General features: G+C 44.0%; 1 protein-coding gene across 3 annotated transcripts in view; it reads left to right on the top strand.

Annotated features, from left to right (window-relative positions):
* LOC142803839 (venom metalloproteinase antarease TserMP_A-like) overlaps positions 1–21738 on the top strand; it is a 52084-nt gene that overhangs the window by 18378 nt on the left and 11968 nt on the right. For all 3 annotated transcript variants that reach the window (XM_075890020.1, XM_075890021.1, XM_075890019.1), the window contains 6 exons: positions 351–475; positions 7325–7393; positions 7452–7582; positions 10667–10716; positions 17778–17886; positions 20331–20474. In XM_075890020.1, coding sequence (XP_075746135.1) covers positions 351–475; positions 7325–7393; positions 7452–7582; positions 10667–10716; positions 17778–17886; positions 20331–20474 — 628 coding nt within the window. The remainder of the gene's footprint in view (positions 1–350; positions 476–7324; positions 7394–7451; positions 7583–10666; positions 10717–17777; positions 17887–20330; positions 20475–21738) is intronic.

Here is a 21738-nt window from a genome sequence, read left to right as displayed (position 1 = left end):
TAAATAGTTCGCGGTTATAACGTGGTAATTTAACGCGCAAGACCGGGTGGATTGGCGGATCATGGGAGAGGCCTTTGCTTTGCAGTGGGCGTAGTCGGGATGATGTGGATGATGATGATGATGATGATGATGATGATGATGATGACGACGATGATGCATCAAGTCTGCTAGAACAAGACCCTAACTGTGACTGAAGGAGAAAAACAAAAAAATCAAGGGCTTGTTTTGTTTTTTTATTTTTAAACAAATTTATTCAGAAAAGAAGGCTTTCATGTCTGTGGAAGTATACGAGATGTGGTTGGAGAATGATCCTTGTCAACCTCTTCTTTACGCTACATTTTTGTTTACAGAAAGTCGTGACCTCCCAGAATCCTATACCGTGGAGACACACTTCATCACCGCTCTAAATCACACCGCATACTTCGGCAATGAAACGGAAGAGCGCATAGCCTATGCTATGCTTTTTATGCATTCGGTAAGTGAGGACAGGAACGCCCAGGAACTTCAGTGTCGCTGTTGATGTGATTTAAACGGGAGTCAGTACTCAAGGTAAATGTAGCTAAAGTAGTCAAGCCATCCACTCCTATTGCAATATTTGTACGCAAATTTTAGAGAAGTGGTATTATCTAACACGTTTAGTGTTGACAAAGAACTAATGTTATTTTGAATCAGTGATAAAATGAAAATAATGATTGATTGATATGTGGGGTTTAACGTCCCAAAACCACTATATGATTATGAGAGACGCCGTAGTGGAGAGCTCCGGAAATTTCGACCACCTGGGGTTCTTTAACGTGCACCCAAATCTGAGCACACGGGCCTACAACATTTCCGCCTCCATCGGAAATCAGGGGCAGAGTAAGATTGGAACATTCCAGGCAACCCCTCAGTAGAAACGTAAACCATATAATAAAGTTTATCCCGAAGTCATAGGGCAAAAACGATTAGGAAGTTATCATAATTCCAGAACACCTTTAGGTTGTGTCATGGGGTCGAAGATGCAAAGCAAATCTTCATTTTCTCACGGGTTGCTGTTTTTGTCAACTTCAAATGAGCACACGTGCTCATGTGAAGTGCATCTGCATTAGAAGTTGGCCCATAGCGTCAAGTTTTTTGGCAGGCTACGTGAACAGCGTCCTAGCCACACGTTTGCCAACATGCACGCAACGTTGCCCATTTTATCTTTGCCAGAAAGCGCAGCTCAATTTCATCTCTGATTGGGAAGTTATGTGAGTAATTAACACCATGAAATTTTTTGATTTGATTGGTGAAACCAACGACGTCTTCGCGAGTTCCCCACAGTGGGTGAGAGTAAAGCCAGATTGCTCCAATAGTTTGTAAAACTATTTAGGTGAACAAGAACGAGGCCTTTGTCACTATACCTTAGCAGGCGTGCCATACGTTGCGTAGAACTATCTGTCTGAGCACCAGGCTGCTTGCGGGCGCTGTGCACGCGCATGCATCAACTGGCACGTCAGGAGAGCTTGAAAACAGAAGGTAGTCCTTAGGCTTACTCGGAAGTTTAACAACAAACAATTAGGTAAATGGACCCAAAATGAACCAACATCGAAAGTTAGTGCAGACAGAATGTAGCCATCCTTCATGCCGACCTAAAAGTTTAGTTTCCTGGCTCAGTCATAAAGCAGTTATACTGGCGTAATGCAGCCACGTACGACTTCTCTGAGTGGCAGTTTCTTTAGTAAACTACACTGTCGTATGTTTGGCATCAAGGAAAAGTGGCGGTGTCATCATCCGAGCCACGCGGGCGCCAGAAACGACACTCTGTGGTTTTAGGCCTTCAATTCTTTATCACCCGCCATGCTGGTGTAGTCGTCACGGTGCTCAACTGCTGATACGGAGGTCGAAAGATCAAATCCCGGCAGCGGCGGCCTCGTTTTCGGTGGAGGCGAAAATGCTTAAAGGGGTACTGACACAAAATTTCGGGGCTGAGTGAGCCTGCGGGGTCGATTCTCGTGAACATTCGTATGTCATCTAGAAGATATCAACAGTGAATATAGCTTGGAAGGTATTTTAAATTCATTTTGAAATTTGTTCGAGCGACCAACTCCTTAGCGCTGTAGACACCATCGGAGGGGACCCCGAGGTGACCCCCTACTTCCCTCACGTCACCACGCTATGGTCCACAAAACAAGTTATGCTGACTTCATAACCGCCATTTTTTTTCCCGAGTTAGTTTTCGCATTCTATATTTCTTGGCAGCTTGTTGTGAGTGTGTGACCATGGCGCACGCTTAGAAAGTTAAGTGTTTGGCGACATTCCAGTCCCGTTTCCTGCCCGAAAGGTATTCTTTATGCAGACCGTACGGAAGTGCGTCACAGTTTTGTGTGCAGACATGGTCAAGAGCTGCACATGCTAGGTGGTGACAGTCGCACTCTGTTTTTTGGAACTCTCTCAAACCGAAACTGAAACTGATTGATAATGAAGGGCTTCGGATCAATTATCTGTCACGTGCTGCAGCAAACGATGTGTCGTGTCATGACTAACAGGCCCCCAGCAACCCTTTGCAGCAGCAAAACGCGAGGCCAAGGTTTTTGTGTTAGTACCCCTTTAAGGGCCATGTACCCCAGACTTAGATGCACATTAAAGAATAACACATTGGCATACAACAAGCTTTATGGAAGGGTGAGTCGGAAAATCCCTTTACGGGGGAAGAGCCACCACGGGCAGCTCCCACGTCGGGACGAGCAGGTCATGCCTGATTACCGTTTCGCTTGCATTGTGGAGGTCCTGCAACTGAGCGGCGAGGTTGGAGCTGTCGAGCACTTTCTGCTACTCTGCTTCCGTGGTGAGACCATTGTTGTACCGTAACAAGATACACCACATCACCATGCGCTTCAAAGTGCAGAAGGGCTCTTAGTAATGCGAGAATCAGGCTAGGGTGGTTGAATTTTCGGAAGCCCTTCACTACCACGCCTCTCATCTACGTGTTAGGATGTTGACCATCACATATTATTATTGAATTTTGAAACAACACTTTTCATTTTGTCAGCGGAACTACCACAATAAACACAACTGCGGTTTTTCCTCGATATATTCCACAATTTTTCTGAGTTCTGGCATGGTCTATTTGTCGTTATGAAAAGTCATCAACATTTATGGTTCCCAAGAAGCACTCATCGTCCTAGTCGTCCTGCGTCGGTGGGGTGACAAGGGCACAAACGCAGGCAGTCGACGCCATTGTGCTCTCTTCAGGATTTTGAAATGAAACTGAGGACTTGCATTGTATTTCTTGCGAAGCAGCTTTTTACTAAAAAAAAATTCTCGTCACTTCGGGCCAACAGCGTTTTAGCAGTATGTTCAAGATTTTCCAGATGTTCTCGAAGCTTTTTGCAACAATCCCATGAGTGGACACCTTGGATTCTTCCATAATGAAACAAGCGCCAAAAAGTACAAACACTCAGAAAGGACACATGACGAGCACTTCCTCGTACTTTTTAACGCGAAAGCGTTAGAGAGCTCGTGTCGCAGAAATTCCGCCGTTGGTGTCAGCCCCGTTATACGTGAACGGAAAATGGTCTGTTCGTCTGTGACCGAAAAATCAAGTCACCGATATTGCCGCGGGAGGCCGCTACTTGTCCACATGTGCGCGCGCGATCACTCTGTAATAGCCGCTCATTTGAAGAAAAAAAAATCGCTCAAGGTCACGAGGCGTGGTAGTTTCTTCGCCCCTGCCACCCCTCCCTGCTTAGCTTCCAACGCTTTTGTAGAGACGAGAGAAGAAATAATGCAATTACAGCGTGCGACAAACCTTTGTAACTCCACTCACTCTGGACGTATTCTTGAAACTTTTGTGGTGTTGAATTCGCCAGGCAATAAGATCTTCTAGTGAATTCATTCTATGGTTACTTAAAAAAGTGTTTCAGGGCCCCTTTAACGCATTTGTTCGACAGGTGTCTCTACGAAGACGAGCCCATCCGATGATCTGTAGGCGCATTTGGGAAGCCTCAAACTTCGTCGAAGAAGACCGGGATAGTGCAGCAATCGCCGCTAAAAATACCCACAAGAACTTTCAAACAGCTCTAAAAATAGACAACTATGTCCATCTAGCGGAAAACATCATGCCTTTCTAGAGGCGCTGATAGAGCAAACAGCAAACGCTAGATAATGTGCTGTTTTCTGTGAGGCATTGTGAGGCTCTTTATTGCCTCCGAGATGGCGTGCGCACGGGGTGTATCATGGATGCCTTGCAGCTCTTGCTTTAGATAAAAAAAAACCTGTATGTACCATTTGCGTGCGTGTGCTGGTACGATCTGCTGTGTGCGTGTGTTTGTGCGTGCGTTTGTGTGTATGTAACGCAACATATGAACAAGTATGCATTTAGTGGTTGAAGAGCGCTCTAGGGGCCGAATTTCACTATCGCGTTCAACTCTTAAAGGTGAAGCTTAAGCGTCCACCAATTTTTGTACATTTTGGTGATTTTTTCATTATGAACTTATATACCAACGTGCCCTACTGGCCTTCCTAAATGGATTTTTCCATGTGCTCGCTAGAATGTATGAAAAGTATAATTTGCCTCGCCTCCCGTCAAGTGTCACTTACTTCATAAGGGCTTACCGAGACCATAGAGACGGAATGCACCACCCACCAGGCACGCCGAAGTTCTGCTGTCTATCAAAGCCCTTCGCCGACATTTATAGAAAATAATGTTCGCAACTTCAACTTTTAGAAATAAACGAATCGCCGTAGCCACACTACAGCTCCCACTACGCCGAAAAGAGGGCCCTGCCGAACAGAAGTGCCGTCGAGGCAGCGAAATTCTTTCTTCGGGACCTCGTTCGTCATCATGGTGCTGCTGAGGTTCTCGTCACCGACAGTAGGATGACCATTACGGCTCACCTAACGTAGCCTATCATAAGATACAGTCATAAAAGCCACCTACTACTTATAGATCAATGACATCACTGAGCGTCGCGTCTAATTAGTAAAGGTTACTTTGATGTCTCGGTGCGCTTAACTAAGAAGTTGCCCCCTCCAGGGAGACGTACTCTGAGTGAAACTGGGCATGCATTGAGGTAGGGCATCAGGTAAACCTCAAGCCTCTCTTTGTGCACCAGCGAAGTGTAGAACTTTAATTTTCTAGTTGTTTTTTTTAATATTTACATACGTTTCTTTCATCAAATTTGTGTGGCTTTGCTGAATAGGGACAATGCGTTTTCATACAATAGCAAATACACACGCATTTTTTTTTATTTTAACGTTATCGGCCCGTTGCACGCATAACCATCTGTCTTACGCTCGCAGCGCCTGGAATGTCGAACATACCTGCTTGCAAATGACAAACCATGTCAAACAAACCAGCGTGCACACTAGGGCAAACGGACCCAAACCTGGGTCCACTCTGTCCTGGCCCAGTGTTATACAACTGAGCAATGTCGATCCTCGAAAACCTTGCGCGCAAACATCCTGTACGAGTAGTATGTCGGGAAGGAACCTTGTTACCATATGCAATATAACGTGGTTGCATAGTAAAATAACCAAGTATCACGCAGTACGACCCGTGTAACTAGGCACCACAAAATATAAATTCGATCACGAGTGGGTTGATGGATGCTTTCAACCCAATAAATGGGGCTCAGCGATACTTCTTGATCGTCTTCAGCCATTGAATCAATTAATGGAGCATTGCGTACCTTGCAGGCGTACTTGTATTAGTAGCGCCAAGAGAGTTTGCAACTGTTTCTAGAAACAGCGCTCTTCTAGCTTTCACTGTGGCTGTGCTGCGGCTTTCTGTGCAGGCCTCGCGATTTTCTTATTTTGTTAATTTCTTAATATTTTGTGTGACTGTGATTTTAGACATCGGCAGTGGTGGTGGCGGACAACTACGGCCACCTTGCTGTGTTATATTTACATAACAGCGTTTGTTGTAAAATTAGGTTGACTGATCTATATATATATATATATATATATATATATATATATATATACGAAAGGCACCAGCGGTCGCCCTAGGACCACCACCAACCGCCTCCACTGACCATTTACTTCGCATGGGAGCTCACATAAGGTGGACAAAACGAAGCACCGCCCACTACAACCAGGTCGAGAGACTCGAGCTCTCATGCACAGGACGAGTAGTGCTATGACATGATATGAAACCACCCTATAAACGGACGAACAACATAAAAACAAGATACCGTCACAGCTCCGAGAATCCATCATGCGAGATACAACTATATCTTCCCACGCTCTTATATGGAAGATACTTCGGCACACCGAGTGCACTGCAAGGCAAGCGACCCAGCGCTAAAAGGGGCAGCCACAAATGACGACGCAAACCACCCCAGAAAATACTGGGAGGCTGCGATCTTGAAGCAGGACCAGGTCCAGTGGAGTCAACTCGTCGCCAGAGCCCGGCGAGCCGTCCGGGGGAGAACGTTCCTGCATTCAATGCCCCTCCCACATTTTCTCGCAAGCGTTTGTACAACAGACGCCTTTTATTTCTCTTTCCTGTGCTTGTGTGGTATACAGATTTTAGAAGTGACATACGCTGGGTTTTCTAAGTCGACTTTAGTAAAGAAAATGCTTGGTAAATACTGGTTCCTGTTTTCTTTTTATTACGAACTGTTCTTCGCTTTGACTGTTTCATAATTTTTGCGAAGGATTCAGAGGCGATGTGGAATGCCCGCTATCTGTCTTACTGCACAGTGCTTATCATGACGAGATACATACGGAAATTATGCCATATAGTTTTCCTCAAGTATATATATCAAGGATAATATTCTGTTACTTTCCTCGTTTTCGAACTACATGAATACCTATGTTAGCGTCTATGATTTCATTGCCTAGGCGCATACAGTCGGCGAATATAAATACGTCCACATCGGAAATTATCAGTTCTGATATATTGAGAAGGCTACCCTCAACTTGATACGTTGTCCCAATATCTTTATAGAGTGCGGATCCTTTTTGAAGGACCAGGCTATGATATGTTGCCATCGCTAGCCGTAACTTAGCCAAAGACACGTATAAAATAAAAAAAAATATGATACAAGGTCAACATGGAATGACAGGGAATAGGAAGAAGTGTGAAGGAAACCAGAAGTGCAAGAAAGAGAAAGAAATAAGCAGAGAGGAAGTAGGTAGAAAATAAAGACAAAATACAGAAGCACAGAAAAAGAGAATGAGGACGATGAGGAAGGAAAAAAAAGACATAAAAAACAAGGCTGCCAAGTTTTGCATTTTTTTTTTCAGATTTGAGACCATAGTGCAAAGCTGCCTTACAATTTTTTACTATTTTTTGCTTGTGGCACACTATTTGTTCACAGCCATAGATGCACAGTTTTGTTTTTGTCTACCCTTGCAGGTGAGCCTTCGCTTGCAGCAACTCGTGCCACCCGCCAGGATAGCGTTAACAGCAATAGAAGGGCTGCAGGTAACGAAGACACGTTCGGACATTTCGCGTCCATGCTGATTAGAGCATTACCTTTCAGGCCAAAACAGACTATCTACATATACACGACGACGGACGGATCATGGTAGATCAAACATTGTCTGCATTGGGGAGTCTGGCGCGTACTAGCGAAGTACACAAGAAGTCCGACATCCTCTATATGGCAGTCAGGTGATTGTACAGAAAGTTTATTACATAACCTAAAGTGCTGCTTCAGTAATGCAAGGAAAACGCTGCCAGAGTCAATATTGCACCGTGGAAACTGCATATAAAACATCAAGAGCAGGTTGTGATGCCTCAGTGGCCTTCACCGTATAACAACGAATCATTGGTGCTACCGCTTCATTGCTGGAATTGTATGCATGCTGCAAAGGCAAAAGTGTTTAGAAGTGCAGATTCTATAGTAAAAAAATTACTAATAGGAGAGAGTGGGAGACATGAATACGGTGCAAGGACACAGACAAATAAGTGGAATTTTGTAGTTACATGTTGAAAGGATGAATAAACTTGATGTTCAAATTCATATTCCATAAATGGTGACCTTTTTGCCTCTTATGCTTATGGTTTCACAATTTAACGGTCGGTACACCTGTACTGATTACCACATTGGAATGTGAACTCACTCTTACCCAGCCAGCTAAAAGAAACAACCCTGGTTTATTCGTTGTGTCGTATTTTTTCCAGAGAATGACTTGCAACAATGCTTACAGCAAGAGACTGTTTTAAGGCTTGTCGACTGTTTTGACATGAAATGGAATGACAATGTGTGCGCCGTTGGTTTGCGCCGTTCAGTACATGGCCATGTTCTGAAAATACAGGCCCAGACATGCAGACTCATTTGAGTTTTCATGCATTAGAGGCGAAGGAAGTATTTCTTGGCGAACCAGGTGTCCATTTCTTTGAGTATCTATTTTTTCCGAAGATAAGATCCTCAGTTCATGGCTCTACGCGTTTCAGGCCAGCAAAGCGACGCGGGCATTGCTAGGTTTTTCAAAAACGACCGGAACCTGACCACTTATATGCGTGCAATGAACAAGGTCACATAGACGATTGGAACGTCACTGCTTATAAGCGTGCAATGGACAGGCTCACATGTACCCACACGTTGCCCTTCACTTCTTCTCTCTTTATTCTTTTTTAATCCCCTCACCCTTTCCCCCCGTGCAGGGTAACAACTTGGACGAGCGTAGGGTTGCCCTCCCTGCCCTTCATTTCTTCCCTTCCTCCTCCTAATCTATCTATCCATTATGAGATAGAGATTAGACCTCATGTCGCCACGGCGCCGTAAACTGTTCAAGTGAGGACCACGAACACAGCATCTTCCTTGGAAGATACCGTGGCGGCCGCCGCAAATTGCCCCGCTAATTGAGCGAACAAATCGGTGGACCCTTTGATGTGTGCTGTCAGGAGCTTGGGACCTCTCGACTAGCGGCACACACACGACGAGGAAGAGCACCGCTGGCGCCACCTTGCAGTGCAGTGGTCACGACTCAATATTGGACGTTCACGTGGACCGTGCATGCTCGTCCCCCTCACCTGTTGTGTGTTTGTGATCGGTGTTCCACTCAAAGAGGAGGACCCGACAGGGCTTAAAACGACGCCGCAGAGTGCCTGACGTCGCTCTGAACCATGTAACGGTTCAACCACCACACTCGTAGTTTGTGAAACCACTAACCTTTGTTTGCTGTAAATAAGTGTAAATAGCTTCGTAAACCTGTTTGTTTTTGATATCCTCATCTTGTCAGCGTTCGTTTCCTCGACCCGGTTACACCGCGCTACCACAGGAGACCGGGTAGACCCCCATTCGCAACAACTGGTGACAGCGGAGGGATGCCATCAGCGACCTTCCTTCTTCCGACCCTTAACACTGTCTGTCTGTCTGTCTGTCTGTCTGTCTGTCTGTATGTCTGTCTGTCTGTCTGTCTGTCTGTCTGTCTGTCTGTCTGTCTGTCTGTCTGTCTTTCTGTCTGTCTGTCTGTCTGTCTGTCTGTCTGTCTGTCTGTCTGCCTGCCTGTCTGTCTGTCCGCCTGTCCGTCTGGGATGGCCCCAATGAATTTTTCCTCAACCTTTTTGTTAGAGTGAGGGCTCACTCTCTATTTGTAGGAACCGAAGAGTTACTCAAACGATTTGGCCATCTTACTTTTATTCGATGCCCCATCACGGTAGTCTAGTGGCTAAGGTACTCGGCTGCCTACCCGCAGGTCACGGGATCGAATGCCGGCTGCGGCGACTGCATTTTCGATGGAGGCGAAACTGGTGTAGGCCCGTGTGCTCAGAATTGAGGCACTTTAAACGTCCCCAAATAGTCGAAATTTCCGGAGTCCTTCACTACGGCGTCGCGCATAATCGTATGGTGGTTTTGGGGCGTTAAACACCACATATCAATCATTACTTTTATTCGTGGAAGCAAAAGTATCCACTAGGGGATAGTAAATTGAGCAGCCCTGAAGGATGGACGCTCAGAATCTTGTAGGTTGGTGCGTATCCCAGGTAATGCATTCTTGCACAAGATATATCTAGAAATTCAGACGTCCAACAAATGCGTGCTTTGCCCCTGATTTTGCAGCTAAGATTGATTGATTGATTGATTAATTTCTGGGGTCTAACGTCCCAAAGTTACCATATGATTATGAGAGACCCCGTAGTGGAGGGCTCCGGAAATTTTGACCACCTGGGGTTCTTCAACGCGCACCCAAATTTGAGAACACGGGCCTACAACATTTTCGCCTCCATCGTAAACGCAGCCGCCGCAGCCGGGATTTGAACCCGCGACCTGCGGGTCAGCAGCCGAGTTCCTTAGCCAATAGACCACCGCTGTGAAGAGCAGCTAAGATCACATGCTCAGGAAGTGCCCTGTGTTACGGGTTGAAGACATAACATTATCCTAGTGAGATGCTGTGCTACGCAGTCTGCATTTAATGGCACAACTATGGGCATACCAACGAGCCTATGACAAAGTGGGAAGGTTAGGGGGGACCGGCTATGTGCCAGTGCATTGCACGATGGAGCTAAATAAAGTTTTTTCATACCATACCATATTATTTAGGCTATAACTAGAAGCAATTCCAATTAGCCAAACAACCAATACGCAGTAAGCGATCCCATGTTTATTTTATTTTTTTGCTTTGTAGTCATAGCTGTCATCTATAAAAAACGTCTGATGTCTGTGAAAGATACATTTTATTGTGAATACCAGCATGAGTGAAATCAATTGGTGTGATAGGTCACGTGTAAAATGTTTCTTTTTTTTCTTAGTGCAGGTCTGGTTAAAATTAGACGTGGGAAAAACCTTGGCGGTACTTTAGGTAAGTGACATAATGTGACATCTTAACGTCTCCCCTATGATGTATATGCTGGAACTGGTTATCTCGATAAAGAGTGCAGTGGTTGACCTTCATATATCGAACTACGCAGCAAGAGCTCGGAACTGCATAATCGAAATCTGCAGTGATAAACAAGCCCCACCTTAGCATGTGCGGCGCCAACGACGAGCTTTTTTTGCATATTTTATCCTTGAGTGTCACCACGAATGCAACGGCCAATTTGGCCATCGGAGGCTTTCTGATCGGTTTAGCGCAAAAAAAAGTGAACCATCCTTGGCATGATATGGTACCACGAACCGAGAATAAATTCGCAGTATAAAATGCACCAATCCAGTAGATCGTACTTTTTTTCCCCGCGCTTCTGACAGCCGAAGGAGTTATCGCGGCCGCCGTGATAAACAAAGAGGGAAACTCCAAGTAAGGAACAATATCGGCGCTGCGTATTCTCTGACGTGGCTTGTTCCGAACTGCAGATGTGACTCGTATGGTTCAGAGTACGACGCTTAGTCGTTCTAGAGACATGGCGTTTGACCATTGTACGGGGCCTGCAACAAAGGTCTCTTTTCGGCTGATTTGAAGAGCGTTGTTTCTCTGTTCATGTTTTCTTACACATTTTTTTTCAGAAACTTAATCTTTTTTTTTTACTTTCTGCAATATATGCCGCAAAGCTAAACGCAGACCGGGAACTGCCATACAATGAGAATAGGATAAATGTAAAAGCAGGTAACGCATCCTAATGTTGCGATTTCATTTTACGGTATTCTCCAGTGCTCAAGGAATGAAGCCATCAGTCAGATGTTTTTTTAGGAAGCAATTATAAGAGAAGTTGATTCTCCTACAATATAAAACACATTTTTGGCACATGTGAGTCTTTGAAGGAAGTCTCATTTTTATTATTATTTAACTTATAAGTCACTGAAAGCGGGTCTTATGCCGACACTCCCAGCTCAAGTGCTGCACGCGAAAAAATATTTATTTTTGCAGTGACATGAAAACACATTTAGGCCCGTGCAATGAACTAAAGCAAATGAGAACGGATAAATATTCAAAACATGGTAAATAAATACATCAAAATATGCACTAACAATATGGGGGTACCTTCGTATTACAGGCCCCCATTGTAAATATTCTTGCAAGATTTTGCTTATTGAAGTTCAATACACGTCTACTAACATTATAAGAAAATATGTCAATTTTGAATTAAAAAGGGTTTCTCAGAAAAAAAGCAATGACTGTGCGTGTGTGAAAAAAATACCAAAAAGAAGGTATGAGAAAATCAACAAGAACGATTTAAAACAGGCTTAAGGCTTAGACAAGGTGATCACGAGCGCTAAAGTTTTCAATGCTTGTACTCAGTTCTATCGTCGACCTGCTTTCGCTCGACCAACAACTCTCTATTTTCAGTCTAGCCTGTATTGTAGCATCAGTGCCATGACTGGCAGCTTTCAAGGTGCCGTGCTTACAATTTTTAAGGCAAAAGTTTGCAGTGTAGAAGCGCTGTATTAATACGAATTCATCCAAAAATGTAATTAGTGCTTCTGTTACTATTATAAATTGAGACTAAGAGTCAAACAAAGCAAAATTTATGGTTTACAGGACCACGTTCGCGTCCTTCATTGTGAACAACACGTCCACCACGTTACAAGTTCACCCGTTGAAAAGTTTATTGCTCGCATTTCAATTTCGCATGGCATGATGCGTGTCCGAACTAGTCCCGTAGGAAGTACTGGGAGCGATCACAAGATTGAGCACCGTAAAAAGTTAGTTAAGTGTGCGACAAGAATTGGTTACAGTATACCTTTGTCTTGTAGACAAGAGTGCGCAGGTCCGACAGGCAGGTTCTCTAATGTAAGACGTCAAGAATATTGCCAGAAGATAGGAAGTGTGGAGCAGGACAGTTTTTTGGTTTGTTCTGCATGTGGGACTCAGCCAGTGTTTGAAAAGGCAACGGTTCTCGTGTCCCAGCCTAACCAATGCACTACATTCATATTTGAAGCAGCAACGGTCGCTCGCGGCAGTTGCATCAGTAAACCGCAAACAGCTTCATCAGAAAAAAATGTGCGTATTTTGGTTTCATGAATATATATATATATATATATATATATATATATATATATATATATATATATATATATATATATATATATATATACATTTATATATAGGTATGGGATATGGCACAACGGGATCGTTGTCAACAAGGATAAATATATTTATTTCCCAACAGTTTCGGGAGGGGTCCTCCCTTCATCAGGGGATGAGTTATACTGACATGAACTTCCGCACTTCGTTGCTACCGCGTCCCTCTCGCCTTGAAAGATGTTTGCGAGAGTGAGAGGGATATATATATATATATATATATATATATATATATATATATATATGTATATATATATAATATATATTCATAATTATATAAATATATTATTATATATATGTTATATATATATATATATATGTTTCTTATAAACATAAGTATATATATATATATATATATATATACATATATATATATATATATATATATATATATATATATATATATATATATATATATATATATATTGTCGCAGTGCAAAGCGAACAAAAGATGACAGCAGCTTACGGCAGCGAAAAGAGCGTATTCAGGATCAGCTGTACAGCAAGATGCCTGCTTCGTTGTCGTCCCGAAAAACCACCTGACCCACTAGCTGGAATCTAAGAAACATTCCTATCATCGTTCTTTTTCTTATAAACACGTGTAACTTGCCCCTCCTTATAAGAGCATCGTCCCGATGCTGATTCAGACGCACAGCATTTTTTTTAACGTGTAGTCAGTCACTCACATACAGCTTCATACGCACTACATGAACAAGTTCAGGCTGGTGCTGGCGACGCCTCGGGCATTGGGGACTGTCGAAGACAACCTCGTAGGTGACGTCACTTAGCTGGCGCGATCCTCGGTATGGCCCGAAATATCGCCTTAGCAGCTTCTCGGACAGTCCACGTTTTCGTACGGGTGTCCAAACCCACACTCTGTCACCGATTTTATAGGTTACAGTTCTATGGCGAGCATTGTAGCGGCCTGCGTCGTAGTCTTGTCGCTGGTGGATCCGTAAGCGGGCGAGCTGCCTAGCTTCTTCCGCGCGTTCAATGAACACGTCAGCGCCTGTGTAAGTAGCGTCCCATTTATGTGGCAACATCGCATCCAGCATAGTCTGTACCTCCCGTCCGTGAACCGAGCTGAATGGAGTCATGCGAGTCGACTCTTGTTTAGCCGTATTGTATGCGAACGTGACATAGGGTAAAATTTCGTCCCAATTCTTATGTTGGACATTCACGTACATCGACAGCATGTCTTCAATCGTCTTGTTGAGGCGCTCCGTTAGTCCATTTGTTTGCGGGTGCTACGCAGTGGTCTTACGGTGAGTCGTTCCACTAAGCATCAGGACGTGGTCTAAAAGAGCTGCCGTAAATGCTGTTCCGTGGTCTGTGATCACGATAGTCGGGGAACCGTGGCGTAGCACAATATTTTCTATGAAAAATCTCGTAGGAAGGGGTCCCAAAATATCCATTCCATGCCCGTCAAAAGTTGGGGAAAACACTATGACGTCGTCTAGATAAACTAAACAGGTCTTCCATTTTAACCCTGAAAGTACAGTGTCCATGAGCCTTTGAAAAGTAGCGGGCGCTGAGCACACACCGAAGGGTAGAACTTTAAATTCATATAAACCATCCGGCGTCACAAAAGCGGTTTTTTCCCGATCTCTTGGGTCTACCTCGATCTGCCAATATATGTGCTGGGCCGCGACGCTGCCCGATGCTTCACACTCCTAGTGGGAGCCGTTCATCCAGCTCGGACGTGCCTACTGCAACCCCTGTCCATCGATTCAGTCGTCGGCTACGAGGTATTCTTCCAGACCGCAACCCCTCGTAGAAAACCTCTACCAGACATCTAGAAATGGCTAACACCAGCCCCCAGCCTGTACTTCTCGGCACCAGTCCTCCCGTTCCATCCCAGGTAACGTTTTTTCAATCGCTGGAGCCTAAACGCTTTGGTGGTGGCGCACACGAAGATGTAGAAGACTGGTTAGACCACTATGACCGTGTTGCGAATATCAACCACTTGTCTGCTCAGGAAAACCTTGCCCGGGCCTACTTCTATCTCAATGACAGCGCTTGTACTTAGTACGAGAACAGAGAAGGCAACCTGTCCACATTTACCGACTTTCACCAGAAGATGATTGAAGCTTTGCCAATGTCGACAGACGTGACCGCGCCCACCAACTACTAGAGCTAAGGGTCCAAAAACCCAATGAAATGGTCGCCATGTTCACCGAAGACAGGACACGTTTATTTCGGAGGGCTGACCCGCAGATGACTGAAGATAGGAAGTTGCGCTACCTCATGCGTGGCGTGAAAGAGCAGCTGTTCGCCGGACTTCTGCGCAACCCGCCAAGCACTGTAGAGAACTTCATCAAAGAAGCGTCGGCTATCGAGCGGGCCCTTGACCAACGCTCCCAGCAATATGACCGCTTGTGCAACAGCCCCCAAATTCAGGCCGCCGCTGTGACTTTTGACAGTCATAGCTCCTTACGTGACATGATTACAGAGATTGTTCGTGAAGAATTGCAAAGGCTGCGGACTCCTGTAGTGGATACACCCATGGCATCTGTCGCTCAAGTCGTGCGTGACGAAATACGCCAAGCATTCTCGACAGCTGATCCTGCCCCCGAAAAACGTCCCATGACGTACGCCGCCGCCCTTCGAAGCTCCCCACCCGCTCCGCCTTCATACTACCCAGCACCTCCACCAGTGTCGCAGTGCAAAGCGAACAAAAGATGACAGCAGCTTACGGCAGCGAAAAGAGCGTATTCAGGATCAGCTGTACAGCAACATGCCTGCTTCGTTGTCGTCGCGATAAACCACCTGACCCACTAGCTGTAATCTACGAAACATTCCTATCATCGTTCTTTTTCTTATAAACACGTGTCAATATATATATATATATATATATATATATATATATATATATATATATATATATATATATATATATATATATATATATATATATATATATATATATATATATATATATATATATATATATATATATGTGTGTGTGTGTCAATTTAAATCTAATACTTCTCTATCCTCTAAAGAAGTTAATGAACTAGAACATTTTGAGAAAAAGAGAACAGCAGAAATTAAAAAAAAAGGAGTAAGAAATGCCAAGGGATAAACTTTCAAACTTCTGCGAACCATACACTGACAATTCAGAGAGTCCTGAACTAATGGTTGTGCCACAATTTGGTAGCATGCATAAAATTCATAAACGACCGGCCGAGAGGCACTACTTGCACACAACACAACATAGCAGAACACCTAATTAACCTCTCCAACGTTTAACTTAGCAGTCATAAACGAACCGTGATCTCCCGCGAACTCACATTTTGCCCCACTACTATACAGCCGATACAATCAGTTTTCCTTATTACAAGACCTAGATAGCTTCGCACGGAATATTCGCCTGGGGAAATACGTTTTCGACAAAACCCAGGGAAAAACCAGTACCATAATACCTTTTAGTTCAAGGTAACAGTGGACACCAAGCTCTAAGCTGGAGAGGCATCTAGATACCTACATTGAAGCCATTCAAAAAGGCATACTTCGGGAATATAACACACACAAACCGGCAGCAGACCAAGACCTCTAAAAAAAGAAGTATGGAGCTCTTAGGTACTCAGTGGTCGAAGATATGTCGTCTTAAACCTGCAGATAAAACGGGGGAATCGTAGTATTAAATAAATCCGACTATATCCGAAAGGGCACCCGCCAATTAGCCAACACATCTTTCTACAAACCACTCGATAAAGATCCAACCATAGAACACCAAGCAATAGAAACCACCGCACATGATGATCTGGTAGAACCCGGAGAGTGAGATCCTAAGCTCTTGAGGGCACTTACTGTAGCACATGCCAAACCTAGATGGTTTCATATGCTTCCGAAAATACACAAAAAAGGAAACACCAGCCGACCAATGGTCTCAGGAAAAGGTACCTTCACCAAACCAATATTAAAGTACATAGACTCCATAATTAAGAACACACCTCCTACACACCTCTCTTACCTACTTGATACCCACCACCTTGCCGCAGTGGTCTAGTGGCTGAGGTACTCGGTTGCTGAGTCGCAGGTCGCGGGATGGAATCCCGGCTGCAGTGACTGCATTTCCGACGGAGGCAGAAATGTTACAGGCCCGTGTGCTCAGTGTTGGGTGCACGTTAAGGAACCCCAGATGGTCGAAATTCCCGGAGCCGTCCACTACGGCGTCTCTTATAATGAAATGGTGGTTTTGGGACGTTAAACCCCACATATGTATCTAGGTGATACCCAGCATTTCATTAGGACGATCAAAGATCTAACAATTCCTGAGGGTGCCTTCCTTGTAACTGTTGCTGTACCTTGCAAGCCGCCACACTCAAGATTGTGACGGCTTGCGGTTGTCGAATCATATATCTTGGTTCACGGGTGTTCTTTATATATTTCACCCCCATCAATGTGCGGCCGCCGTGGTCGCTAATATATCCCGCGCCCTCAAGAATAGCAATGTGACACTACACGTGCTATGCTGCCACAGAGGTCAGAATAAATCAGTTTAAATTCCGCACTGGTACTCATCTCTTGTGATCATAGTCTAACATTTCTTGCGCTGAGCAGTTTGATAAGGACAGGTACATCAACTATCATGCCGCTAGCTGATGTGTGCATATAGCATAAATCTGCGACGCACTCGCGTGCACTGGTTCACTTTGCGCCATTCTCACCGAGTAGGATGTGCCTCGGTTTCCCTGTTTCTTAACACATATCGCACTTCATCCTCAGCCTCCCACCCTCATCCCTATAGTCATGGGATTACTTATTTAAAAACACTGGTTCCTTCATCTTCTTAGCAGACAAATTGCTAAAGCTAATCATTAAAAAACATCTTTTCTGGCTACAAATTATCCATCTGGTCATTTTCAGTTTTAATGATCACGCTGTGTTTTAATACACAGGAATCGCAAATAAGGGGAAGGCCTGCAGGAATGGCAAAGCTGCCTTAGGGTTGGACCGGCCTGTTACCTTTTCTGGTGTCCAGACATCGGCTCATGAAATCGCTCATTTGTAAGTACCTTGAGGAGCTCAAAACGCCTGCGACTTAGGATACGTATTGTGTGTTGACATGGTGTTTACCAGCCGACGAAATAATTGGCAACATAGTAGCCTTTAGAATTTGCTCAGTAATTGAATATTAACGTGTCTTCCTTTTAATCTATACTCCTGTTTTTATCGCGGATTAAACAGAATGTGGATGTGTACCGGTATACACTGTACAATACATTTTTCCAGTATTATGGGGGTAGTGAAGAAGAAGCATATACGATATGATAAAATGCTGCGGTTCCTGGGCTACCTATCTAGGCATAAGGAAAGCAAGAATCTTGATTGAATATTTACAAAACATTTCGGACAATCCTCGCATTGTTCATGAATGCAAAAAAGAGATAATAATGTCAGTGTTAAAGTAGGGGTATTAGATCTGGAGTACTGACAGGGAGCACGTTAGCAGCGCGCACTTGGTAAAATAGATTTTGATGAAGTCAGGAATTAGAGAAAAGTGAGTGTGACTGGGAAGATAACTAGTAAAAGAAGTATAATAAAATGAGGAATATATAGCTGTGATTGCCAATATGTACATTATATAGTTGCAGTTTCTTGTTAGAAACTCGAATCGTTGTCTTAGCTTTGGGATGACACTAATAATGCACAGTCTGTTAATGCATGGTTGAACAACTGCATGGTGGAACAACACTACGAACTAGTGCCCCTTTTTATGTTTTTTTCAACTTATTTTTCCTTCTGTTGCAAAACAACCATTCATTGCTGATATGAAATCAGCGGCAAGTTTGCAGCGCCTTCACCTTTCAAGGTGACTACCGGCCTCTTGCCTAATCGCTTTATGGGGGAGGGCGTTATCTTGCCAGCGGTTCCATAGCATCAATGGGTGCTTGTCTTGCTCGCTGCGCGATGAGGCGAAAAGAAACTGTGGTTGCTTTCACTCCAACTTCGGCGCGCTGCCAGCGGCCACTGGAGTACGTATATAGGCATCAGGCTCCCGTGTTCCCTTTCATAAATATGGACAGTGCTCATACATGCATATATCTCGTCACAACCTATTCAGAATTGCCATGAATCAATATCGCAATTGTCAATGAATTTTTACACAAGACATTCAGCCTAAACACCACTCTCCCAAATCATTAAACTAGTTATACACAGGGAAAGAGCCGCCGTCACGTCTGTATAGAGCACGCGAGCAGCCGGTTTTTGCTATGCGGGGTGACACCTTGAGGCAGTTTCGGGCTCTGAAGTGGTGTATCAGGAGCGTGCGCGGCCTAGTTGTCAAGCACACCCCGTCAGAGTCCGATACTGCCTCAAGGTTTCGCTCGGCAGAGCTGAAGCCGGCTGCTCACGTGCTCTACAGAGACGTGGCAGAGGCTGTACATACCTGAGAGAGACAGCTGCGGCTATACGGGATACCCTATATAGACCTGTGCTCAATTGCGTCTTGCGTACTTGCAGTGCATGCATGTTAAACGAGATGAATATGCAAAGTGCCTGCGACTGTGGTGGCATAGTTGTCAATGTGCTCAATTATACGCGAACACCATTGGTTCGATCCCGACATGGGCGATTGCATATTGATGGAAGCGACATACTAGAGGCCCGTGTTAGGGCAAAGCCTGTTTGGTTTAAGTGCACGTTAAAAACGTGAGGTGGTTTGAACTTACGGAGCCTTTCACTATGAAATACCTCATAATGCCATTGTGGTTTTTAGCTAGAAAACTAAAACAAAATATTCCTCGTTGTAGTAATAGAGTTGCGAAGCACCGAGCTAGGTGAGCGAGAAGTTTCACCTTCATTGCAACCTTATTTGCAGTGCGTACATCGACCTCATGTTTCTTTTCTGGTAGCACTGTTTATACTGAAACAAAATATCTTCAAGTAACACTTCCAAGGCGATTTTGATTGATTGATATGTGGGGTTTAACCTCCTGAAACCACTATATGAATATAAGAGACGCAGTAGGGGCGGGCTCCTGTCCTTCCAAGGCGAACGAAACATGCTGGCAGAGAGTAATTATCTTGCCCACTTTTACTAAACAGAACCATTTCGCTTAGGAAATGCAGCCTTCAGACTTCAGGGCTCACCGTTTTTGAGCTTGCCTCCATCCAACTTCTGCATTATAGCCTCATGCTACATTCGTTCAATGACCACAGGAGGACAACTGTATTTGGCACGAGGCGGATGATGAATTATCTTGTTTATTGTGCAGTCAGAAGTGACCGCAATACTTGCTTCCCGTAGATAATATAGAAACCTCAAATTCAAATAGCGTGCACTACATTGTAAAGTAATTAGCGATGAGTTACATGTGATGCTCTTTAAACAGTGATGAGTTAAAGTATTTTTATGCGGAACTCATTGAACAAATGTGACCTGTTATTTTTATCTCACTTATATCCTGAACTTAGCCTGGGTAAATATTAACATTCTTTTTATACAGGTTGAACGCTGACCATGATGGTCACGGCACAGCAAAGAACTGCTCAGGTGATGAGGGTTACATAATGAGCAGCCCCCGAAGGAACGGGAATAACAGCTGTGCATTTTCCAACTGCAGCAAGAATGACATCGCCGACTTTTTGACGTAAGCTTCACGGCAAGACTCACAATACCTGTTTTATTTTATAGTTAAAATTGTACATAAAAAAGAAAATTGATTGCTATGTGTTGAATTTTATTGTAAATCAAGATAATGAAGATGACCTGAGCCACAGTTGTAAACCCATAAACAAAAAGCATTCGCGCTTTTTGTTACGGTGACAGAGTCGAAACAAAATAGTAATGTTCAACGACCTGACAATAAACTAGTTTTTCCTGGCTAGGCGGGTAACCATCAATCAAAACTGGCTTTTTACCTCAAAACAAAAAATACAGTCTCTTCCATCTTCTTGTTGGACACATGCCCATGCCCATATGCTAAATAGTTTTTTTTTGTTCTTCACAAAGGCTGTCATTGGTGTGCTTACTACATTCTGTTGTATACCTCTATTTTGCCAAAGAACTTTAGGCGTCGTGTTGCTCATACCAAATCTGAAGGCTGTTTTCCCAACCTAAATAACAAAGTACAGATCCGCATTGACACGATGAGTACTTTGCCCAACACGGAAAAGAATTAGTCCTTACTAGGGGTGTGGGATAGTCAATTTTGAAACGAAACAAAGAATAAATCAATATTGATGACACTGAATCGAATACGAATAGTAAATGAATGATATAAAAATAGTTTTTGAACAGTAAGTAGACCATTTTCAAAACATATATTCAGTATTTTAAACAGATATTCACAAAGTGTCACCAAAGAATATTCGGTTAGGTATAACCGAAGTAATATACCACAATGGTATCGTATAGTATGAAAAATATTTATTTAGGTCCATCGGGGCGAACTAGCGCATAGCGGGCCGCTCCCACGTCGGGACAGATAGGCCTAACCTTTCCGCCACGTCGTGGGCCCGTTGGACTGCGCATAGCTGCGTCCTCAAATTCATATTGCGTAGCGCAACATACCACTTTGATGATGTAATGTTTTCTACCCGTAACGCAGGGCACCGACAGAGCATATGATCTAAGCTGGCAAAGTCCGAGCAAAGCGCGCGAGTGTTTGACGTCTGAATTTCAGGGTAAATTTTGTGCAAGAGTGCGGGACTTGGGTATGCCCCGACCTACAGAAGTCTGAGCGGTAATGCCTGAGGCCGGTTCAGTTTTCTGTGCGGTGGCGGATACTTTCCCCTCCTCAGATAAAAGTTCTTGCAAAGCTCATTGTACGTTGTTGGAGGATCTTTTTTTTTCCAGAACCTCGTCGTCACAATGTACACCAATAAGGTAAACTAATATAAGTTATACTTCTA

The sequence above is a fragment of the Rhipicephalus microplus genome, chromosome 3 (assembly GCF_043290135.1).
Source record: "Rhipicephalus microplus isolate Deutch F79 chromosome 3, USDA_Rmic, whole genome shotgun sequence".
NCBI classification, from domain to species: Eukaryota; Metazoa; Arthropoda; class Arachnida; order Ixodida; family Ixodidae; genus Rhipicephalus; species Rhipicephalus microplus.
The sequence above is the reverse complement of the archived record's forward strand: the minus strand, read 5'-3'. Positions and strand labels throughout refer to the sequence as shown.